The sequence below is a fragment of the Littorina saxatilis genome, linkage group LG13 (genome assembly GCF_037325665.1).
Source record: "Littorina saxatilis isolate snail1 linkage group LG13, US_GU_Lsax_2.0, whole genome shotgun sequence".
NCBI classification, from domain to species: domain Eukaryota; kingdom Metazoa; phylum Mollusca; class Gastropoda; order Littorinimorpha; family Littorinidae; genus Littorina; species Littorina saxatilis.
This window is the reverse complement of record NC_090257.1, coordinates 13,379,935-13,403,195: the sequence shown is the minus strand read 5'-3', so window position 1 is coordinate 13,403,195 and position 23,261 is coordinate 13,379,935. Positions and strand designations below refer to the sequence as shown.

General features: G+C 42.1%; 1 protein-coding gene across 1 annotated transcript; it reads right to left on the bottom strand.

Annotated features, from left to right (window-relative positions):
- Positions 1-5,236: 5,236 nt before the first annotated feature.
- LOC138983652 (uncharacterized) lies at positions 5,237-12,364 on the bottom strand. Its single transcript, XM_070356933.1, has 3 exons — positions 12,292-12,364; positions 9,330-9,521; positions 5,237-8,355 (listed from the first exon to the last, which is right to left on the bottom strand). Exons 1-3 carry the CDS (start codon positions 12,350-12,352, stop codon positions 8,144-8,146), a joined length of 465 nt encoding a protein of 154 aa, XP_070213034.1. The 5' UTR covers positions 12,353-12,364; the 3' UTR covers positions 5,237-8,143.
- Between the last annotated feature and the right edge of the window lie 10,897 nt (positions 12,365-23,261).

Below are 23,261 nucleotides of genomic sequence, written 5' to 3'. Positions count from 1 at the left end.
TGTTTCCCCTCCATTTTCTTTCAAACCTAGTTCGTTCCGTGTTGCGTCTGCTTTTTGTTGTCTTTTGTGTTCTTGTTTTTCCTGATGAAGCTTCCATAAGCGAAAATTCGTACCGTCTTGTCTCGTTCTTGTATTGGTGAGTACAGTATTCCTTTGTTTTATAACATTGCAACAAGAATTTGTTATCAGATATATCTCACTCTGCTTCCACCAATCAAACTGAACATTTTTCAGCTGTGTGGTTTCATAACCGCAAATGTAGTGTTTATTATGTTGCCAGCGATATATAGTTCACACACCCCTTGCATCTTGGAACTTGTACTTCAAATTTCAAAACAAACTTTCAAATAGTCTTGGATTAATATCAACGACAGAGGAAAAAACAAATCAAGAAACGATCTGGGAATAACACACACAACATATGTTCAACAAATGGCACAACTGATGTGAAGTGATTTGAAGAAACATGTCTAACAGTAACTATTTACAGAAATTCACTTTTGTACGATACATACATGAGATTCGTTCGATGTGCGACACATACGTATGTAATACTTTCGGAGTCAAATGATTGTTGCGACAAAATACATGTTTACATGTTGTTTACTGAAAAACACACACACACACACACACACACACACACACACACACACACACACACACACACACACAAAGGGCATTTTACATACAATGACCTTCAGAGTCATCTGTTCATGGGGTAGCACAGAATATATTCAAGGCACAGTCTCTCCCGTGTTCCAATATCATATCTGCAAAAGCTTTTACACGGGATAACTTCAATCCTCCACTTGACCACATACCAGCAATGAACCGAATGGGTGCTCTCGGCGCAGAGAGGGATTTTGTTTGGAAAAAAATATTTCTTTTCGGACACAAGTGATTTTTGTGATTTAAGGTCATCAAACAATATTTACAATGCAGTCAGGATGTTGATTGTTGGTATGTGTCTAAGTTGAGGTATGTTACCTTTAAACGTGTTCACTGGCAGGACTGTAGTTCCTTTAAACGCACCTTGATTACAAAGGTTTACAGATGTTTTCCTCCTCGAAATTAGAAATGAATCTAGCACAAGTACAAGAAAACATTACAAAGTCATCGCAAGTACATTGGAAAGCATAGAAAGCAATAAACGATTCCTGCGCATACACTCCCCATGCCCCCCCCCTATTTTCAATTAAAAAAAAGTGCCGGATATAAACCGTGCCGCATATAAACCCGACACACACACACCTAGCACAGGATGTTCGGGAAAACCTTGCACGGCCCAAAAACCTCGGGAGGAAGTTAAAACAACATCTCAAGAATGATCCCAGATATTGTTTTCCTAGGTCGAAAAAAAAGAATATTTGTGGCGCCTCTTTGCGTGAGTGCATTTTGCTCCCCCCCTCCCCCCCTACTCTCTCTCCTCTCATTTTTAATTTTAATTCTTGAAATAAAATGTTCATCACACACACACGCACACACACAAAGCACTCTCTCTATCTGCTTTGCTTATAATTATGTACGTCAATTATGTGATGCATATTAAGTGATGTGCTACCATGTTTTTATTTGAGATGTAGGAAGGACAAGACTACACTGTGCCTAAAACCTCTGTCCCTATGTATTTAAGATCAATCAATCTCTCTCCCCACAAACACACAAACAGAATCAGTAGCTCTCTCCCCTCTGTTTTTTTCTCACACACACATATTCTCTCTCTCTCTCTCTCTCTCTCTCTCTCTCACACACACACACACACACACACATCTACACACACACACACACACACACACACACACACACACACACACACACACACACACCCTATCCCCTCTTCATTCCAACATACTCCAGACCAATCGCATGCAAGCCGCAACAATGATCATGCACATAACTCACCAGAAAAAGCAATAAATAACGAGAAAGCTACGCAGAATCTCGATGAAGACACACAAACGTTCCAGGTGTCAATCTCGTGAGTGATGACTAGAGTCAAGCAAATGCAAAACTTGACGTGAGGGAGATACCTCCCTTTTGATGCAAGACAACATGCCGCACCACCTCAGATGTGACCAGGTGTTGACACGTGATGCGAGCATCCCTCCGCTTGGACACACGTACACCAACATTCACAAGCCTGGCACACACAGACACAGACACACGTACACCGACATTCACTAGCCTGGCACACACAGACACACGTACACCAATATTCACTAGCCTGGCACACACAGACACACGTACACCAACATTCACTAGCCTGTACACCAACATTCACTAGCCTGGCACACACAGACACACGTACACCAACATTCACTAGCCTGGCACACACAGACACACGTACACCAACATTCACTAGCCTGGCACACACAGACACAGACACACCCCCCCCCCCCCCCATGACACAAACACACACGTACACACTCACTAGCCTGGCACACACAGACACAGACAAACACCCCCCCCCCCCCCCATGACACAAACACACACAGTCTCTCTCGATCTCCCCCCCCCCCCCTCTGTCTGTCTCTCTCTCCCTCTTTCAACAGGAAGTTTTATCTACATTATTTTGATAGACTGGCATTGGTGACACTTCGGAAATTAATTCGCAAAACTCACACAGAAAGCAGTCCGACTGTTGATTTTCTGTATGTGTTGAAGTGGAAGGATGCTTTTATCATACAACAACCTGCACAGGTCCGTCGCTGTGCGCATGATTGCCAACACCAGAAAGAATGCACCATAACAGTTTAACACCAGAAAGCCAGCGGAAGAAGTGGAGTCATTTGAATACCATTATTTATAAATGTGCATATTGGGAAGCATACATGTCAGCATGTAGTGTAGCAAAAATGAAAAGAAGGAGCTTGCACCTACGTAATCCAGTCAGATCACCACGGTGAACAAATGATATAATTGCATAGAGTCATAATTGAAACAATGAAGAACATGTGTTTCAGAAATTGTGAAAAAAACGACACTAATCACTTCGATAGATCGAAACTTCAAGAACATGATACAAGGTGCTTTGTAAGATACAGATCACGTACACATCATGTTTTGGGTTTACTAATAACAAAATAACACGAACAAATCAAAGGAAAACAAATAACAGACCTTTGTGGTAATCACGCCGTCACACAACCGATTCTCAGAAAACAAAACATTATGTACAAGAAAAAAACGACGACAATGAGCATAATCCAAATACAGGCTTAAAGTTAGCGTCCTTCCCGCATACACGATCATCTTCACCAAGACAGATCTGTCCTGGCTTGCAGCTGAGCAGCCTTTGACTTGGACTCATACCACAATACAATGACATGACTTTTTGTGCAGGGTGGGATTCTGTTTTTGTTGTTGTGCTGAGTTGGTTTAGAAAATGGACTAGGTGTCAAGTAGAAATGAATTGAACAAACAATTGTCACTCTGCACAAAAGGGAGTCAGACTGTTGATTGTTGGTGGATGTGTAAGTGGAAGGATGTTCTTTTTATTTTTTTTTTATTTTTTTTATTTATTTATTTATATAGCGCCTTATCCGAAGTTCAAAGCGCTTTATGCCGTGTGAGATGGAATTTTTTACACAATATATCACGCATTCACATCGACCAGCAAACCTCAAGCCTGTTAGGCGAATGTTCACCTTTCGCGGCCTTTATTCCAAGTCACACGGGTATTTGATGGACATTTTTATCTATGCCTATACAATTTTGCCAGGAAAGACCCTTTTGTCAATCGTGGGATCTTTAACGTGCACACCCCAATATAGTGTACACGAAGGGACCTCGGTTTTTCGTCTCATCCGAAAGACTAGCACTTGAACCCACCATCTAGGTTAGGAAAGGGGGGAGAAAATAGCGGCCCGACCCAGGGTCGAACACGCAACCTCTCGATTCCGAGCGCAAGTGCGTTACCACTCGGCCACCCAGTCCAGTTCTTAACCGGAATATGTAAAAGTGTGGACACATTCTCACTGGTGTACATGATCGCTTACAGGAGAAGGGAGGTAGCGTTAAGCTGATGGCGAGTTAATCACTTCATGCTTCCAGTACAGTCTTGAGCACGTTACTGTAAGTTTGAAAGTCCCCTGTACCAAATTGTGAGCAGTAATTGGGAACTGTATCCTTAGCGGATTATGACTTTATTCAGTTATTCTGCAGAAAAACAGAAATGCTGGAGAAAAACTGTTTGTTTCTGCAGCATTTCTGCATAATGTCATCTTTCGCGAGAGCAACGTTTCTTGAAATCAAGAATGCTGCAGTAAAACGGTGATGTTGTTTTACTGGAGAAAAACTGTTTACACTTTTTCTTCAGCATTTTGGCATTATTTAGTTATTCTGCAGAAAAACAGAAATGCTGGAGAAAAACTGTCTTTTCTGCAGCATTTCTGCATAATGTCATCTTTTGCCGAAGCAACGGGTTTTTCTGGAGCAAAACATTTTACTGCAGTAAAATTGAAATCAAGAATGCTGCAGTAAAACGGTGCTGTTGTTTTACTGCAGAAAACCTGTTTACACTTTTTCTGCAGCATTTTGTACTGGCTCATTATAATGTTGGAGCACGCGAGCCCCCCGCTGTCGAGAGATGGACTCATCCAGAATTACCAATAGTTGTGCGTGACACGAATGTATTTTGTCTGTCTGACTTCCTTTCCGCCGGAAGTTCAAAGTTTCAAATTAAACAATGGCACCTGTCAGCAACATTGTCACATTTTCCCAGACGAACGCAGTAGTCCACTTCGTGTTCGATTTGCTTCAGAAATTGTTCACGTTCGGCCGCCATTGTGAAGTTGAATATAATGCCCTTATGCTACACGCCTTCTGATTGGTACACTGCGGAACAAACTATTATACTATCCCAGGGGGCGACGAATACAAACGCTACTTTACAAGGTCGTTCGTTTTTCTCCAGAAAAACTGTGACAGACTATTCTGAAGAAAAAGTTAATCGCAATAATGCTGCAGAAAACCAAGTAAACATTATGCTGCAGTAAAAAACGTTGCTTCGGCGAAAGATGACATTATGCAGAAATGCTGCAGAAAAGACAGTTTTTCTCCAGCATTTCGGTTTTTCTCCAGAATAACTGAATAATGTCATAATCCGCCAAGAACCAGTACAAAATGCTGCAGAAAAAAATGTAAACAGGTTTTCTGCAGTAAAACAACAGCACCGTTTTACTGCAGCATTCTTGATTTTAATTTTTACTGCAGTAAAATGTTTTGCTGCAGAAAAAAACGCTGCTTCGGCGAAAGATTAGATGACATGCAGAAAAGCTGCAGAAAAGAACGGTTTTTCTCCAGCATTTGTCTTTTCTGCAGAATAACTGAATAAAGTCATAATCCGCTAAGGATAGAACTGTTGACCTGTGCATGACGACGCAGCCAGGCAATCAGATCTTCCATAAATAGCGCAACATATTTACCACATAACACACGACATAACACACATATCATGCACGCCATATACCACATAATTATACCACATAGCACACCTGTCCACAGTTACATACAGGGGTTTAGTGTACTGCATAGATAACTGTGTGGAAGTACTCTACAAAGAATGAAATAATCATATATATATTAACGAAGAGAACAATGTCCAAAACACGATGTGTCAGAAAACTATGTACAGAGAAAGACTGAAAAGCAGAAAACTATGTACAGAGAAAGACTGAAAAGCAGAAATCTATGTACAGAGAACTTTAGACTGAAAAGCAGAAAACTATGCACAGAGAAAGACTGAAAAGCAGAAAACTATGTACAGAGAAAGACTGAAAAGCAGAAAACTATGTACAGAGAAAGACTGAAAAGCAGAAAACTATGTACAGAGAAAGACTGAAAAGCAGAAAACTATGTACAGAGAAAGACTGAAAAGCAGAAAACTCGCTTCGGACATGCATTATAACATGAAGCAAATGTGAATATGTACAGTTATGTTACATCAATTGCATTGAATCGGTTGCTTGTATGGCACTTACTTCTGATTAGTCACGCATAAAATGTCAAAGACACGAGTTAATTATCAGTGGGAAGATGACAAACATACACAGGACAATGAACAAAACACGGCAATCCTCAAACTGCCCTGTGGGCTGTCTAGAGAGAGAGGTGTACGGACATAGCGAGGCAAAAGAATTAATAGGGTGTGTTAATGTAGTAGACATAACACTTTATCAGAATCAATACAAAACATTTTTTTACAATATTTGTCGTTCACCCAAGGCACGTGTTAAACACTACACGTTCAAACAGGCCATTTGACCTATTTTTTCCCACGCACAGACTATTCGTCAAACTATCTTTTCTTCAGAGCGCAACAGGGCAAGTGTCAGTGCGCATATTTTGTGTATCTCTGGAATATGTTTGCTTACACCAGTTTCGTCATGCTTCTGGTTGCAATACCTTCAACACACTCAACAGAAATCCAGGCACCAGGGGCCCGAACAATAAAGTACAGACACTCGAGATCAATGCACTGCGGAGCCAAACGCTACTACATGTAGAGATCCACGAAGCGACAGCTTAAGTACATGGCCACTCGAGATCCAATGACTGAGGAACCGAAGACTAAAGTAAACGGTGACTGGAGATCCACGCATTCAGCTAGGTATTGAGGACTGAAGCGCACGGCAATAGAGGCCACTGGAGATGCATGCACACAATCACACTGACTTCTGACGCATTGGGACTAGAGATTCATGCACTTGTGAGGCGCCGCAGATGCAAGCTGAATCCATCCATAACGCGCGTATGGTGTAGCCTCCGACGTCTTGCAGGTCCATTTCCAGACCGACGAGATCTGATGCAAGATATGAAGGCTGGTCATGACCATGGCTCAGATGCAAGATATGAAGGCTAGTCATGATCATGGCTCTGATGCAAGATATAAAGGCTAGTCATGATCATGGCTCTCTCTGTACTACAGACGACTCTCACTCACTCCAGATCAATCACTTCCTTGGCTTCCAGCTCTTCTTCAAGTCATCCACTTGCAGGCAAGACATCTGTCTCAACCCAGACTTTTCTTCGCAAATATTCCGCAGTTTTATGTGGCGTCTCATATCTCCCGCCGGTGGCGCGAGACTCTACAATCCGTCGTCTCTTTTGCATTTCTTGAAAACAATCATTACCATAAAGAAGCAAGACACATTTGAGTAACATCTTTGCTGTGCGGTTTCAGTCTGTCTCCACAAATCATGTTCTATTTAAACAAATGAAACAGAAGCTCCGTCTCGTGTTTCATCTTACCAACTTTGCAATCTCTCAAAAGTTATTCGTTGCTTGTTTTCGTTGTTGTTTGACAAAATATAGTATCGCTTTCAATCAAGGTTGGACACTTGTTGCTATGGCGATCATTTTGCGACTCGGCGTTTAGCTGAAGAGCCCTTATCGAAGCCTTGTTTGTGACAGCATGTTTGCGGCAACCACTCGTCACACTGTTTCAACGTTGCAACGACGGTTTTCGTATCTCCGCTTCATCGTCAGCAGACCTTCGCGTATCTGCCGCTGCTGCGACAGATTCCGAAAGACAGCAGCGAAGATAGTTTTCGTATCTCTGATGAATATTCAACCATAATATCTTCATGTATCTGCCGCAGCGACAGATTCTAAAGGACGAGCGAAGACAGTTGTCGTCTATCTGCCATATCCCCAACATACTTTCCTATGCCTGCAACAGCAATGGTTCCTTCAAGACACTGAGCAGCGAAGACAGTTTTCGTATGTCTCCGCTTCACGTTGTGCATGCCTTCACGTACCTGCTGCGGCAACATATCCTACAAGACAGTAGCAAAGACAGTTTCCGTATGTCTCCGCTTCACGTTCTGCATGCCTTCACGTACCAGCTGCTGCGGCAACATATCCTACAAGACAGTAGCAAAGACAGTTTCCGTATGTCTCCACTTCACGTTGAGCATGCCTTGACATGACGTATCTGCTGCAGCAACATATTCCTCAAGACAGTAGCAAAGACAGTGTTCCCATCCCCGCTTCACCTTCAACATGCCTTCGTGTACCTGCAGAAGCAACGGCTCCTACAAGACAGTAGCGAAGACAGCTTTCGTATCTCCACAGAACCTTCAAACATACCTTCAAGGCAACACATATTCAAAATCCAGTATCCTTGTTCTGGACACAGCGTTCACCCATGTCCCACTTCAAAGGCTGTGAACACGCTCTGCTGCATGTCGTGGCTGTTACTGATGACGTAGGAGGGCCAGGAAGAATTGACGCAGATCCGGTCGTTGGCCTGGGCCGGGAACAGCATCCACACGCGCGCCAGCTGCTGGTCACGTGGGCGCAGATACGTCAGCTGACACGCTATGGGTGTTTCTTTGGAGTTAGCTCCCCTCACTGGAAAAGCGACATGGAAGAAATTGTCAGTAACTACACTGTAAACTGAAGTGTTCCACTTTTGAACACACTTTTTGCAACCATAAACTATACTATATAAATCTACTAGAAAATGTAGCAAACATGGTAAACACGAAAAGTGCCGGTTTACAATGTGTGCTACTTTTGCAAGAAGAATTCAAGTGGTTACAAAAATTGTCTTCAAAAGTAGAACAGTGTATAACACACACAAGTACGCATGCACGCACGCACGCACCGTGCCCCCGTTGCGCTATATAGATGCTCATTTATTATTATTATTATTATAACCGTGTATTCAGCTACCAATGGTATTCCGCTTGCTCAGCAACAATAAGGATGCTGCCTACCACTACTTCGTGTGAATGACCGGAAGGATTTTCTGATCCACGTCGCACTTCCGCGAACAGAGATGGAACTTTGAAATGATCCAAAATTACTTTTATTTTATTCTTCATCATGTTCTGATTCAAAAAAAATATAAATATGTTATATTCGGATTAAAAACAAGCTCTGAAAATTAAAAATATAAAAATTATGATTAAAATTAAATTTCCGAAATCGTTTTAAAAACAATTTCATCTTATTCCTTGTCGGTTCCTGATTCCAAAAACATATAGATATGATATGTTTGGATTAAAAACACGCTCAGAAAGTTAAAACGAAGAGAGGTACAGTAAAGCGTGCTATGCAGCACAGCGCAACCGCTACCGCGCTAAACAGGCTCGTCACTTTCACTGCCTTTTGCACTAGCGGCGGACTACGGTCAATCTATGATACTTACAGAGAGATAAACAAGACTGTGCCTTTCAATCTATGATACTTACACAGAGACAAACAAGACTGTGCCTTTCAATCTATGATACGTACAGAGAGACAAACAAGACTGTGCCTTTCAATCTATGATACTTACAGAGAGACAAACAAGACTGTGCCTTTCAATCTATGATACTTACAGAGAGACAAACAGACGACGACAGTGGAAGGTCTTCCTTGGGAGTCGCCTGGGGAGTTCATCGACTTCAGGATGACGTCAGCAGACAGGAACAGAGTTGTCGCCTGTGTGACCAGCAGCATGCCTTCCTCTAGAACTACGTGACCGGAAGTGAAGAACTGTGGATCGTCCTTGGTCATATTGAGGTGAGCAACTGCTGGGGAGAGATAAAGGGGTTCAAGTGAAAGGATTCTCTTTCTGGACGAGAAATCAGAGACCGATCATTAAGATGCACACACAAACAATGTATGTTTAAGCTGAATCCCTGTACTTATCAAAAAGACTTAAAACAAATTAGTGTTTCAGGTTGACCCTTGAAAAAAATCCCCGGCCTGTCGATCCTCATTATTTCGGGCTTGTCATCAGAAACTAACATTTTATTTGTTTCTGTACTTCATATTTTGCATTATATTTTAATTCACAATGTTGCATTTTTTTTCTGTTTCAAACCCTCCTGCTTTTCACGTACGCCTCAAGTATATCAGTGTGCACTTAGTTTATCGCTGTACATGTAGGAGTACATTCTGATTTGTGTTTATCAAATCGTGACTGTGTTCCACAATAAGCTGTGCACCGGTGCAGCTTTAGTTCTGTAATGACGGTTGATTAGCTATGTTTTTATTGTCAACTAAATAGCGTAGACCTAGTGTGTCTGCGCGTGTTTCACTTTAGGCTTTTAACACGTACCGCTGTTGGTTCTATAAATCTTGTTGATCTGTTAGCCATGGTTTTATCCTGAACTAAATAACGAAGACCTAGTCTGACTGCGCTTGTTTCATTGAAAGCGTTTTAAATGTACAGCTGTTCCATAATTCTTGTTGCTAAAACATGGCTTTACAGTGAAATATTGTAGACCCTGTCTGAATTAGAGTGTTTGGTGTTGGCTTTATAATTTGTATAAATGTATACATTTGTAATACAAATAATTTTCCCGTGAACTAAACAGCAAAGACCCATGCATTTTTTTCGGCTTTTCATCGCCTCATAATTTTGCAGGTACATTATTTCTCGTGTAAGCGGTGATGTATGTATAAGTGACAAGTGATAAGAGCATCCTTCCACCTAGACACATACCAACATCCTTCCACCTAGACACATACCAACATCCTTCCACCTAGACACATACCAACATCCTTCCACCTAGACACATACCAACATCCTTCCACCTAGACACATACCAACATCCTTCCACCTAGACACATACCAACATCCTTCCACCTAGACACATACCAACATCCTTCCACCTAGACACATACCAACATCCTTCCACCTAGACACATACCAACATCCTTCCACCTAGACACATACCAACATCCTTCCACCTTGACACATACCAACATCCTTCCACCTTGACACATGTATACCAACATCCTTCCACCTTGACACATACCAACATCCTTCCACCTTGACACATACCAACATCCTTCCACCTTGACACATACCAACATCCTTCCACCTAGACACATACCAACATCCTTCCACCTAGACACATACCAACATCCTTCCACCTTGACACATACCAACATCCTTCCACCTTGACACATACCAACATCCTTCCACCTAGACACATACCAACATCCTTCCACCTTGACACATACCAACATCCTTCCACCTTGACACATACCAACATCCTTCCACCTTGACACATACCAACATCCTTCCACCTAGACACATACCAACATCCTTCCACCTAGACACATACCAACATCCTTCCACCTTGACACATACCAACATCCTTCCACCTAGACACATACCAACATCCTTCCACCTAGACACATACCAACATCCTTCCACCTAGACACATACCAACATCCTTCCACCTTGACACATACCAACATCCTTCCACCTAGACACATACCAACATCCTTCCACCTTGACACATACCAACATCCTTCCACCTAGACACATACCAACATCCTTCCACCTAGACACATACCAACATCCTTCCACCTAGACACATACCAACATCCTTCCACCTTGACACATACCAACATCCCTCCACCTAGACACATACCACACAGCAACATCCCTCCACCTAGACACACACCACACAGCAACATCCCTCCACCTAGACACACACCACACAGCAACATCCCTCCACCTAGACACATACCAACATCCTTCCACCTTGACACATACCAACATCCTTCCACCTTGACACATACCAACATCCTTCCACCTAGACACATACCAACATCCAACAGCCTGCCTGCTTTCTGTGCAGAGTGGGGGTTTTCCGCGAAATTAATTTCCAAAGTGACAATTTTGAATTATGTCAATCTGCGAAATGAATTCAGCAAAACCGTATCACTCTACAGAGGAAGCAGGCAGGCTGGTGAGTGTTGGCACGTGTCCTTCGTCTTCTTCAGCGTTCCAGAATTGGCTGGTGACGTGTGAGCTCGTTTGCCCATTTGGGTTCCCCACACTATACTCTGAGAGCATAGTCAGCTTCACTCCGCTTTCGTTGAGTAGGCATGCTGGGTATTTTCGTGTTTCCATAACCCACCGAACTCTGACATGGATTACAGGATCTTTTCCGTGCGCACTTGGTCTTATGCTTGCGTGTACACACGAAGGGGGTTAAGTCACAAAGCAGGTCTGCACATAAGTTGACCTGGGAGATCGGAAAAATCTCCACTCTTAACCCACCAGGCGGCAGCGACCGGGATTCGAACTCACGACCTCCCGATTAGGAGGCCGACGTCTTACCAACACGCCACTGCGCCCGTCGGTACGTGTCCAATCGGACGGTACGGATGCTCGTACCACACACACGTTTTGGAACATCCAAAGAGCCGACGGTGTACGTGAGTTCGAGACGAGAAGGATGAAGTATCTTACAGCTTAGGGCAGGTACAACAAGCTCTTGGTTCTACAACAGTTCAGGTTATTTTACTGTTTCTATGACAACTGAACTGACTTACCGTGAACTAAAGAGCGGAGCCCCAGTCTGGCCGATGTGAAGGTTGAAGGTTGAGTGGACATAATTCGGGTAGAGCTCTGAAACAGAGGAGAAACTGTATAATTATATGGATACATCTCAGCATATATTTTTTATTTTTCAAAGAGACACTATCGTAAGTATCATACTTCATTGAACAAACAAATGAAGGAAAAAATCAATCAATCAATCAATCAATCAATCGATCGATGTGCGTACATTCCGGTGCTTGCAGGTCTTCAAAAAAAAATCTTCTTAAATTGCTATTTGGTTAAAAAGACTAAATATATATATGTGAATAAATAAATAAACGGGTAAATAAAACGTTCACTGATTGTATTCTAGATATTTTTTTAAAGCGAAAGAAATAATAAAATCAGTCAATCTGAAATAACAGATTTTAACGACAAATTCAAATTTTTTCTCTCTCCATTATATGAACAAAAGCAAGTGTTCAAGAAGGAAAGAAAGAAAAGAATGTAAGAGAGAAAAAATAACGTAACGAAAAGATAAACACAAAACATAATTGAATAGACAATAAATAGATTCACAGAATAAATACATAATTAAATAATCAATGGGTGAATGACTAGACTAATTCATAACTGATTTATTTAATTAATCAAGTAATCTATCAATCAATTAATAAGCAGATACCTAATGTACCTTTCATTTTTTTGCAATCTGTATAGTCAAAAAGGTATGATTACTCGATCAATCAAACAAAGGAAGGCTTCATACGTATGGTTGCATCTTATTTCACGTGTACTCTACGTGCACTTAGGCCTACTCTCAACGCTCAAGTATTTGTAGTGTTCACTACAACAAAGGGACTCCTTAAATGTATCACTGCATCTTCATTTCTCGTCTCGGGGTTGAAGCGTGTTTTGTCCCAGTCAAGACATGTGTTCTTTTAATGAAAAGAAGAACTCACTCTACAGGAACATTTGGGAACTCTTAGTCATATTCAAAACCAACCTTGCGAATCAAATTGTTTTCATCGCATTATTTGGGTGTCTGTGAAAGGGATGCAACTCCCTATTGCATTCCACACATTTTTGAAAGGGAGTCAAGCGATGCCGATGATGTCATTCATTACTCTTTATGTAGACCTGAAACACGTATTAGATTCCGAACAAGGGTTAGGCCCAAGAAAACTTGGTTCACGGTGAATGTTTGGCGCAGTCCCTTTTTCTCGTGAAGGACAGCTCCGAAAAATCCTCAGACAATTAACAATAATTCATTACTCTTGTGGACTCACACGTTTGACAATTCAAAAAACGGGGTTCGAGGTACAATGTTAGCATTGTTACATTACATTATATTACAGTCACTCTTTATTTCTAAAGGACAGCTTAGAAAACCTCTGACACAATAAAAAAGAAAGTTTGTATGTTATTTTATTTTTTTCATCGTATTTCACTCAGTCCCAGGAGCTTTTCATAATTTTGCAGAAACATTCAAACGACGCAGGCTGAGAGTGGTCATCAACTACATCAACTACAACAACAGCACAACAACAACAACAACAACAACAACAACAACAAAACAACAGTAACTGCAGTAGCAACAGCAGAACAACACACACACACACACACATACACACACACACACACACACACACACACACACACACACACACACAAACACACACACACACACGACACGCGCGAACGCTCACACACACAGGCGCGCGCACCCACACACACACTGACACACACACACACACACACACACTCACACGCACGCACACGCGCCCTCACACATAAGAAAAGCGGAAGAATACAGAAAAGGAGTTGTACGTCAACTTGTTATTGCCACGTCCAAGCAATCTTCTATTCTGCCTTCACAAAAGGTACCAAACTACCCAACACCCCGACATTACCTCCTTATCGTAATCAGTACCATGCCTATTTGTCGTGCTGATCAAACTCATGCGTCTCGTTATTTTCTGCTTTCCACTGTTTATACATAAATCTATAGAATGTAATCCTGTGTAAACAGACGCCATGAAGAAAAAAGAAAAAGAAAAAACACCAAAAAAATACTAGTCTTTGACTCTGACACGAGTCGGTACGACCTTTGATTGCCAATGTCAACATGTTTGTTTGTGACAAACGATATCACGTAGGCGATCATCATGGGGGCCAGGAGGCCCCCATTCTATACGGATAGTTTCGAGGTTGACCATGGGCAGCGCCATTTTGTTGTGAAATACGTCATCAGTTTGTGTACACAGGAAGTTGTGACATCCGTCACCCTATGGGAGGGGTGAAGGCAACATTGTTCATCAGTAGAAAGTTGTGAAATCCGTCACCCTATGGGAGGAGTGAAGGCAAAATTGGTCATCACTGAGTTTGTGTAACACAGGAAGTTGTGAAATACGTCACTCTATGGGAGGGGTGACGGCAAAATTGTTCAACAAAAACATCATAGGCCGAACTGTGCAGGGTTAACCGCAACAAACTCAAACCATTCATACTACTCTGCATTTGAGTGACTTATATACCAACATTTTTATGTCTTATTTTCAGCACAGGTGTAGGAAAAATCATGAACCAAAATGTTATTTATTTTCTAATTTAACATTTGTTTTACAAATTTGACCATGGTCTTTCAAACATACAGTGACATTAAACATTGTTATGTTAAAAAAAAAGAAGAAAAAGAAAAGCTTTTGTGCACAAATCAGAAAATACATTGTAAATTTTACCTACAGGCCAAACAAGAGATCCAAGCAAGTTGCACTGATAAGTTGTCAAAAACAGGCGCTTGCATTTGGATGTGTCCAATGATAGTAGGTTTGGTTGTGATCAATCAGAATAATGTAGGAATAAAAATGTATGACAGTTTGGTATGATGACATGTAATTCACATATGCTGAAATATAAAATCATACATCATATAATATTAATATGGCTGTTGCCATGACCATGAACCCCAAGAAAGGTTTAATGTTATGTAAATCAAAATACCAAAATCAAGCACCTATTAATCTGGTCTACGGCGCGGGAAGATTGAGGCCTTCGTAAACGTTCAACGTTGGCCAATAATGATTTTAACAATGTTGTGTCGTTTTGTATTATGTTGTATTTTGTTGATCAATTGATAAATATGTCTTCCCAACATATTACAAATCAAACAGAAATAAAGTCTTAGAGAACTACAATAATTATTGTTGCCGTCAAAACCTTGCAAGGCCTCAACCGTTCTCACGAGATCAGTTACATTTCTCTCTCTCTCTCTCTCTCTCTCTCTCTCTCTCTCTCTCTCTCTCTCTCTCTCTCTCTCTCTCTCTCTCTCTCTCTCTCTCTCTCTCTCTCTCTCTCTCTCTCTGTATGTATGTCTTTGTCTGTGTCTCCCTCTGAGTCTCTCCGCTTCTGTCTTTCTATGTCTGTCTCTGTCTATGTGTGTGTGTGTGTGTGTGTGTGTGTGTGTGTGTGTCTCTCTCTCTCTCTCTCTCTCTCTCTCTCTCTCTCTCTCTCTCTCTCTCACTTTCTCTCTCATCTGACTTTTGGCACACAGGTCAAAGCAGAGGTTAACTTGAGTGCACGTGTACCTAGGAGGGGGGTGATTTCTTGAATTAGCTGAGGGCGGAAGGAAATCGCTCACCTTCCACGTCCAAAACGTAGTGATATTGACACGCCAGATTAGTGCTAAGCAGGAAAGCGCGCTTTTCTGCCGGTATTCTTGTTAACTTCGCAATTTCCGGAAAACATCCACTTTCACTTTGAGACTGTTCTGTTTACATTCGACACTATCAAAACCACTTTGCAATACTGAAATAATTTTTTCTGTGTTCGAAAGCTACAGCCAATCGTTATTATGTCCCCTTAGGTACAGTTTTATAACATTATTGGCACATGTAAACAATAGGAATTAATTAATGAACGCTACGAAAAGGGCAGCCTTTAACCTCCCTGTTGTCACTCAGCATTTTTTTTTTAATTCTCATCCACACTTTCAGCACTTCCCCCACCCGCCCTCCCTATCTCAGATGTAATTTGTAAATGACGTTTTCAGCCTTCAATCCACTAACATAGTAAGTCAAGCTTTTCAAACCTTATTAATAATTGCTTTGATGTTTTGCTGATGTTCAGTTTATTATTTAATAAAGATCTCATGGTTCAAAATTTCATATTGTTTTTTTCAAAAACGTGCGTGTGTTCCATTTCAAACTAACCTCACTGATGTAAACTCCATTATTACTGTCACATCTGTTTTACAAATTACACCCATAATCCAAACCAACGCGCAAACACACACACACCACAACTACACACATGTACTCGTTACCATTAGCCAACGCTCGTCACAACACTGTCAGTCTCAAGTCTAAATAATAATAGTATAAATCATAACTAATTTTCTTCACATCATCATAGACATAATGTTGCTTCACATGTTCTTTGTACAATCGTTGGTTTTCACAATAAATATTGCATTACTGTAATTGTCTTCTTTTTCTTTAACAATATCTTTCCAAAAACAAAACTCAAAGACCACACAAGCTATTGCAACCTACTCCTATCTCTGGTCTCTCTTCCTGGGTACAATGGTACCTAAGACTTACATTCAAATGCTTACATTTCCATGCTACCCACATTGTCAAAATACCAATAATTATTTAAAACAAATGTTAACTAATACCTAACTTCATTTCAGACCCACACCCATTATTATCCACACATTTCACATTTAAATCATTAGTCGGCCCCCTGTCGATATTTATCGACTAAGTTCCTTGTTTAGGCCCCTACTGTGCGCCTGGCATTCCATGGTAATGCTAGGTGGTGACCAGCGCTTCTGGGAACCTTGATTTTTATTTTTATATGAGTAGGACCCTGAACATTGGTGAGTATTGGACACATGCACACACACACGGCACACACACACACACACACACACACACACACACACACACACACATACACACACAAACGCGCGCGCGCGCGCGCACGCGCACGCACACACACACACACACACACACACACACACACACAAACGCACGCGCGCACGCACACACACACACACACACACACACACACACACACACACATATACACGAACGACTGGTCGATGATTGTGACACGAGTCAGAGTGGTTTTTGACTGCGAATATTCCTTCAATTTTTGTGTTTGACAAATGTTATTATGTGGGTGATCATTATTGCGTGCCTGACATTCCATAGTCTGGGTTTAGCCTGGGAGAAAAAGGCAATGGGACATTTGTCCCACTCAACTAAATTCGGATGGGACATAGTCGAGCAAAAGGCGTCAAAGATGCATGTACGCGTTTTTGACCAAAGATGCAAAATGGTGCAATATGGTGCCATCTGAGAATTAGCCGCTATATTGTGTTATCTCTATATATGTATGTGTGTGTGTGTGTGTGTGTGTGTGTGTGTGTGTGTGTGTGTGTGTGTGTGTGTGTGTGTGTGTGTGTAATCTTATGTAAAGTGTACATTTGGTGGCGCAGTGGTACGTAATCTCAATGCGCCCTTTGACGCACTGAAGGGAATTGTGATGGGACATTTTCAGATTTAATGCGCCAATGGCGCAGGGCGCACTAGTAGATAAAACCCTGCATAGTAATTGGCAGTGCTCAGTCAGTGTTACTGGAAATTGATTATTATCAGTCTTTGGTTTTGGCAGTGAGCATTTGCAGAGGCATGGTGTATGTATACAGTATATATGTAAATGTACACCTAAACAGACGGAGACAGATACAAAGAAAAAGACACGTACTCCCACAACCACCCGCACACACTCACACACACACACACACACACACACACACACAAATACTCACTCACACATACTCACACAAACACACACACACACACAAACACACACACACACTCACACACACACACTCACACAAACACACACACACACTCAGACACACACACTCACACAAACACACACACACACACACAACCACACACACACACACACACACACACACACAAACACACACACTCACACACACACACTCACACTCACACACACAACCACACACACACTCACACAAACACACACACACACACACAACCACACACACACTCACACAAACATACACACACACACACACACACACACACACACACAAAAACACACACACTCACACACACACTCACACACACACACTCACACAAACACACACACACACACAACCACACACACACGCACACACACACAAACACACACACACATACACACACGACACCAACACCAGCCCTCGTACACCCCCACTCCCCCTACCACCCCCGACCACCCCACCTCACCACAAACATACCCCCCCCCCCCCCCCACTTTTAGGGCCCCACCGCTCGCCTCCCACACACATAGAAGCGATTGAGAATTATGCACTTCACACAGCGGTATCGGACACGATAGAGTTTCCGTTACAAGATTTAAATCCCATGCCAAACACATGAGCAGCCAAGCCGCGCCAATGCAAGTCTGAGGAGGTACGGTGTCTGTGAGATCATCGTATCGGAACATTCATTTCATCCTTGGTGCCTGTGCAACATTTAAGGTGTGAGCTTGATAGAATAATGTATTCTGGTCTTGTGTCTGTACCTACTACCCCTTTGCACAGGCGCAGGAAAAAGTCACTTGTGTTAGTGATATAACTAATTGTCTGTACTCGCTACCCTTCGCACAAGCATATGAAGCAAATACACTTACAAATATTTTGTAGCACAACTCGAGGACTTTATCACTTTACTCGTTTTATCAGTTTATGCTAGAGCAGCGTGATGGCATGTGAAGGGGCATTATCACGGAAGGCAGTGAAGACTGTGACAAATGAATGACAGTACCCAATATTGACGGACTGTGTGATGATATCTTCTGCTATGGTCTGTTGAGACAGTGATATCAAAATCGAGACAGGAGGTCGAGATTTTGATATCACTGTCGAAACAGACCAATAGCAGAAGATATCATCACACAGTCAGTCAATGTTAGATATATTGCTAATTCTCTGGACATTTTGTATTTACTGTAAAGAAATTACAAAAGTATGTCTCAGTTTTGGCTGTTCCATATCCCTCCCTCTGATTATTGTTTCTTTTTGTTCACACTTTTCTTGTACTTTTCAGTACTTAAAAATTTCTTTTCTTTCAAAAAGTCTTTAGTCACTTGCTCAACTAAATTCTGGGATCATTACATTTTCATGTATATTTGTTTGTTTTTAAATTTAGGTGTTTTTGTTTTTGAAGCGGGGAAGCAATAAAGAGGTCGTCGATATCAAAACTGATATCGACGGAAATGTCGTCGATATCACTTTTACAATGAGCTCAGTTTTGCCCAATTGACCAATGGAAATCCACGTAACATATGAAATAGCAATATAAACATCTATTGGTTCAAGCGTGGAGTGACTGCTAGCAACTTGTTACGTTTAAAACAAATTCCTATGTATATCAAAAGAGTTCTGGGCAATGAACTAATAGCTTTGTCCATCTAAGTTTCTCCAGCTTATATATATGCGTCGTGAATGAAACTGAACTTTCACTGTTTCTGGTGCCTGTCTGCTTAACCACACCCACAGGCACCTGGGACTGATTGCGGGAAGGAAAAACTCAGGTTTGGTGGTCGTACTCAGGTTTGATGGTCGTGCCAGTGCCATCCTGCTATCAACATTGTCACCAGATGATCGTCAGAACTTTCATGTTTCCTCTCCAGTTACTAGTGCCATGCGCCTGTAATGACCATGTCCCGAAACTCAGAACAGAACAAGCCAGGTTCAAGGTACAACGTTTTAATGTTCTTCCCAACCACTTTTTTTTTTAAACACCGATGTCAGTCAGAACCAGAGAGCGTGTGCTCATACAAATGCTAGCATACATTATTGGAGCGTAAGATCATTGACAGGAGAAATGTGTTTGATTGATCGATTACAGTTATATAAAAAGTATCATTTCCTCGTTTAAGACTCTACTATCTAGCCATTCCAGTAAAGTCTGTTGGATTTGGCACTTTCAGGAAACGCAAACACTTTGTATTGAATTAGACCCATTGGAACTGCGTTTGTTTGAATCAAGCCAAGGTTTACAAACGGGACGGCAAGTTTATGTTTCATTTTTCAATCTGCCGTCAAACCTGGGTTTTTCCATGGCCCATATCCAACACTCATCATTTTCACATCATTGATTTTTGAGGCGGGGCGAGGGGGTGGGGGTTGGGGCGGTCCACACTCTGTAACGACTAGGGCATATAGAGCATATATCAATTCCGTTTGTCAAAAAACATGTGTTTGATTAACTAATTGTACTTTCTGAAGCTTTTAAAGGCTTTGTACGGACATTTCTTGTGGGAAAATCTATATATATATATATATCTAAATCTGAAAGTGTCACGTGTTAGTTCGAAGTTCTTGCTAATATTTTGTTCAACTCACTTCACATTCATTCTCTATCATTTTTCTCAATCCACACTGAAATTCAGCCATACCAGGCGATCGATTATTCGTGCACTATTACTAAAATTTGGCCAATGGATGATATAATAGACTGATAGCAAAGCAAAAGTCCCGAGTAAAAACAAACATGACTCACCTGTTCAGTTTGAAACTGTGACAAGCGTTGTTCCTCTTTAGAATCCTTATCCCCCCTGCCTCTGACGTCAGAAGGGTCTTCGGCAGTCGATGACGCAGGACTGTGTTTGACGTCATCAGGCAAGAGCTTATGATACAAGAAAGTCGTTGTGGCTGACGTGACCACTATAATCAAGAGGAGCGAGAACTTGCCGAGAATCCACGAGAGCACGCGAACCCTGACGCTACGAGTTCTTTCGCACGTGTGACACCTGTGACGTGTGATGCACGGCTTGGCCGCTCCGCCTGCCGTGGGGTCGCCCAGCTCCAGACTTTCCATCTGGACTGAGAGACACCGTGGAGGCTTTCTACCACACCTCCCGACGCCTCAAGCACAGAATATGTCTTTTCTGGACTCTGTTGAAGCTTTCTTGAGCCAACACGACCTCACCGTTCTCAGTTCACAATAACACTGGAAACTTGCCCTCGTCTCAGCTGAGTTGCAAGAGTACAAATGTATTCTCTTCTTGATGCTGATTGAGGCCGGCTTGTGGAATGGGGCCGTGAAGAAAAAAGGGGCGGACAATGATGTCTTTTTTTGATATTGATAAACCGCACGTTGGAAGGAAGATGGCAAGGTAGAACTGTAATTCTTTCTTTGATCAGTTGATGCTGATTAAACCGGCAACGGAATTCAGATTTCGTCATTCAAAATTGATTACACACTAGCTTTTCCCAAGACATACTCAGTTGCAGCAGAAAACATGGAGACTGTCTCTGCTTTATTGTAGTTGGATACTTTCAAGGCTTGTTTGTAGTTCGGTATCTCAAACGGTGGAGTTTTCTGTGAAGTAGATCGTTAAAAGTATGAGATGACTAAAGGTGTCATGTCAAAGCGGCGTACAGTCGATCACACTGTCAGTGAAGACTAGTTTACTAGTGGCACAGGGAGTGGGCTATGGCTTGGTCCTACAGACCTCATACTGAATACTGATATTCGATTTCTCTTCCTAATCAATTCTTGTTTGTGAGTCAGCAGACCCTTATAGTCTGACAGAAATAAAGCTGATTCTCCGGCCCTCCTCCGTTGTCAAAACACAATCATTGATCAGACTTTTCGCCCATGTGGAATTCCCAGTTCTAGCTTTCCATATATGTCATGATGAATGATGCAGTAAGTAGGGAGAAAGTTGAGGAAGATGCTCAAGTGTCCAGCAGTGAGTCGCCACGTTGCGTCAGCACTGAATTAGGAGTGGGCAGCTGGCCGGAGGTGCGCTGTCGGGGAACCCCATACTCTGTAATCTGTGTGGTCTCGGCCAGCCTCCGTGGGACGAACTTCTGCGAACGCCGCGTGACAAAAATGAAAATCCAGTCTTCAAAATCAATTCCGTGATGATTAATCAGTGGCACTCCTTTCCGGTCGGTGGCTGACACAATGCTGCGGCATTGGTATCTCACAGTACTGAATTTTCTGAAATGTTCACAATTTCCAGAACAAAATCAAGACAATAGTCCAGATCCTCAGGAAAGTAGGACAATATTTAGAACATCAGAAAATCTTCAATTGTTCAAAATCTGGAAAAGTAAGTCAGTTTTCAAAATCTTCAGAAAAACAAGACGATATTCACCGAGCAAGTGTTTTTTTGCAGAGTAATCCTTCGTCGTGGCATAGTGCAAATCGCTGAACACCCGCGACTAACCTGAGTCACAGTCGGTGTTTATCAAGCCAAGTTCTGTCACATATTCATTCAGTCAAGCGACTAGGCCGCCAATGACACTGCAAGCTTTGAAACTATCACATCGGAGTTTTTGTATGGCTAATCAGTATCGCAGATTCTTTTTTTACTTTAATGACAGCCACGATAATTAATGATCCCAGAAGAGATTGGAGACGTGGAGTGTAGGTGTCAGAGTATCAAGTCGATCCTGTGTCATCTCTCATCACATGGTCGGAAATAGCTCCACCGGCACAAAGAAAGCACTTTGCAAGGCACACACACCTACACAGTAAAGCCAAGTCGCCAACTGACACAATGTTCACTTTTCTTCACACTGACAAACTTTCTCGCTTCTCCAAACTCCTGCGTCCCCGGAAAATCTCGCCTCTTGTACCTCCAAGACAGTTCTGCAAGAGATCACACGCATAAAAACGGAACTCCATTCATAAAAACAGACAGGCAAGTCTTGAGAAGAGAGAAAGAAGGCACTTCCATTCATTCAACTTAGACCAGCGCACACTCACAGCCGGCGAGACAGCCATGTACAGTCCCTGTGTCTCTCATTGGCCCGCCGCTTTACGTCAGGTCTATGTTTAGACACCACCCAAGTCGCTTTCATGGAATTCCCCGTTTGACAAGGGCAATCCCTAAAACTTGTTGGAACTTGACTGTGCGCTGTGCGAGTGAGGAT

What these genes read in the sequence shown, in the direction of transcription:
- LOC138983652 (XM_070356933.1), bottom strand. Translation starts at nt 12,352, where the DNA reads ATGTCCACTCAACCTTCAACCTTCACATCGGCCAGACTGGGGCTCCGC. An exon ending in GCTCCGCTCTTTAGTTCACG is followed by an intron (nt 9,522 to 12,291) that starts GTAAGTCAGTTC and finishes TCTCCCCAGCAG; the next exon opens with TTGCTCACCTCAATATGACC. An exon ending in CGTCGTCTGTTTGTCTCTCT is followed by an intron (nt 8,356 to 9,329) that starts GTAAGTATCATA and finishes TCGCTTTTCCAG; the next exon opens with TGAGGGGAGCTAACTCCAAA.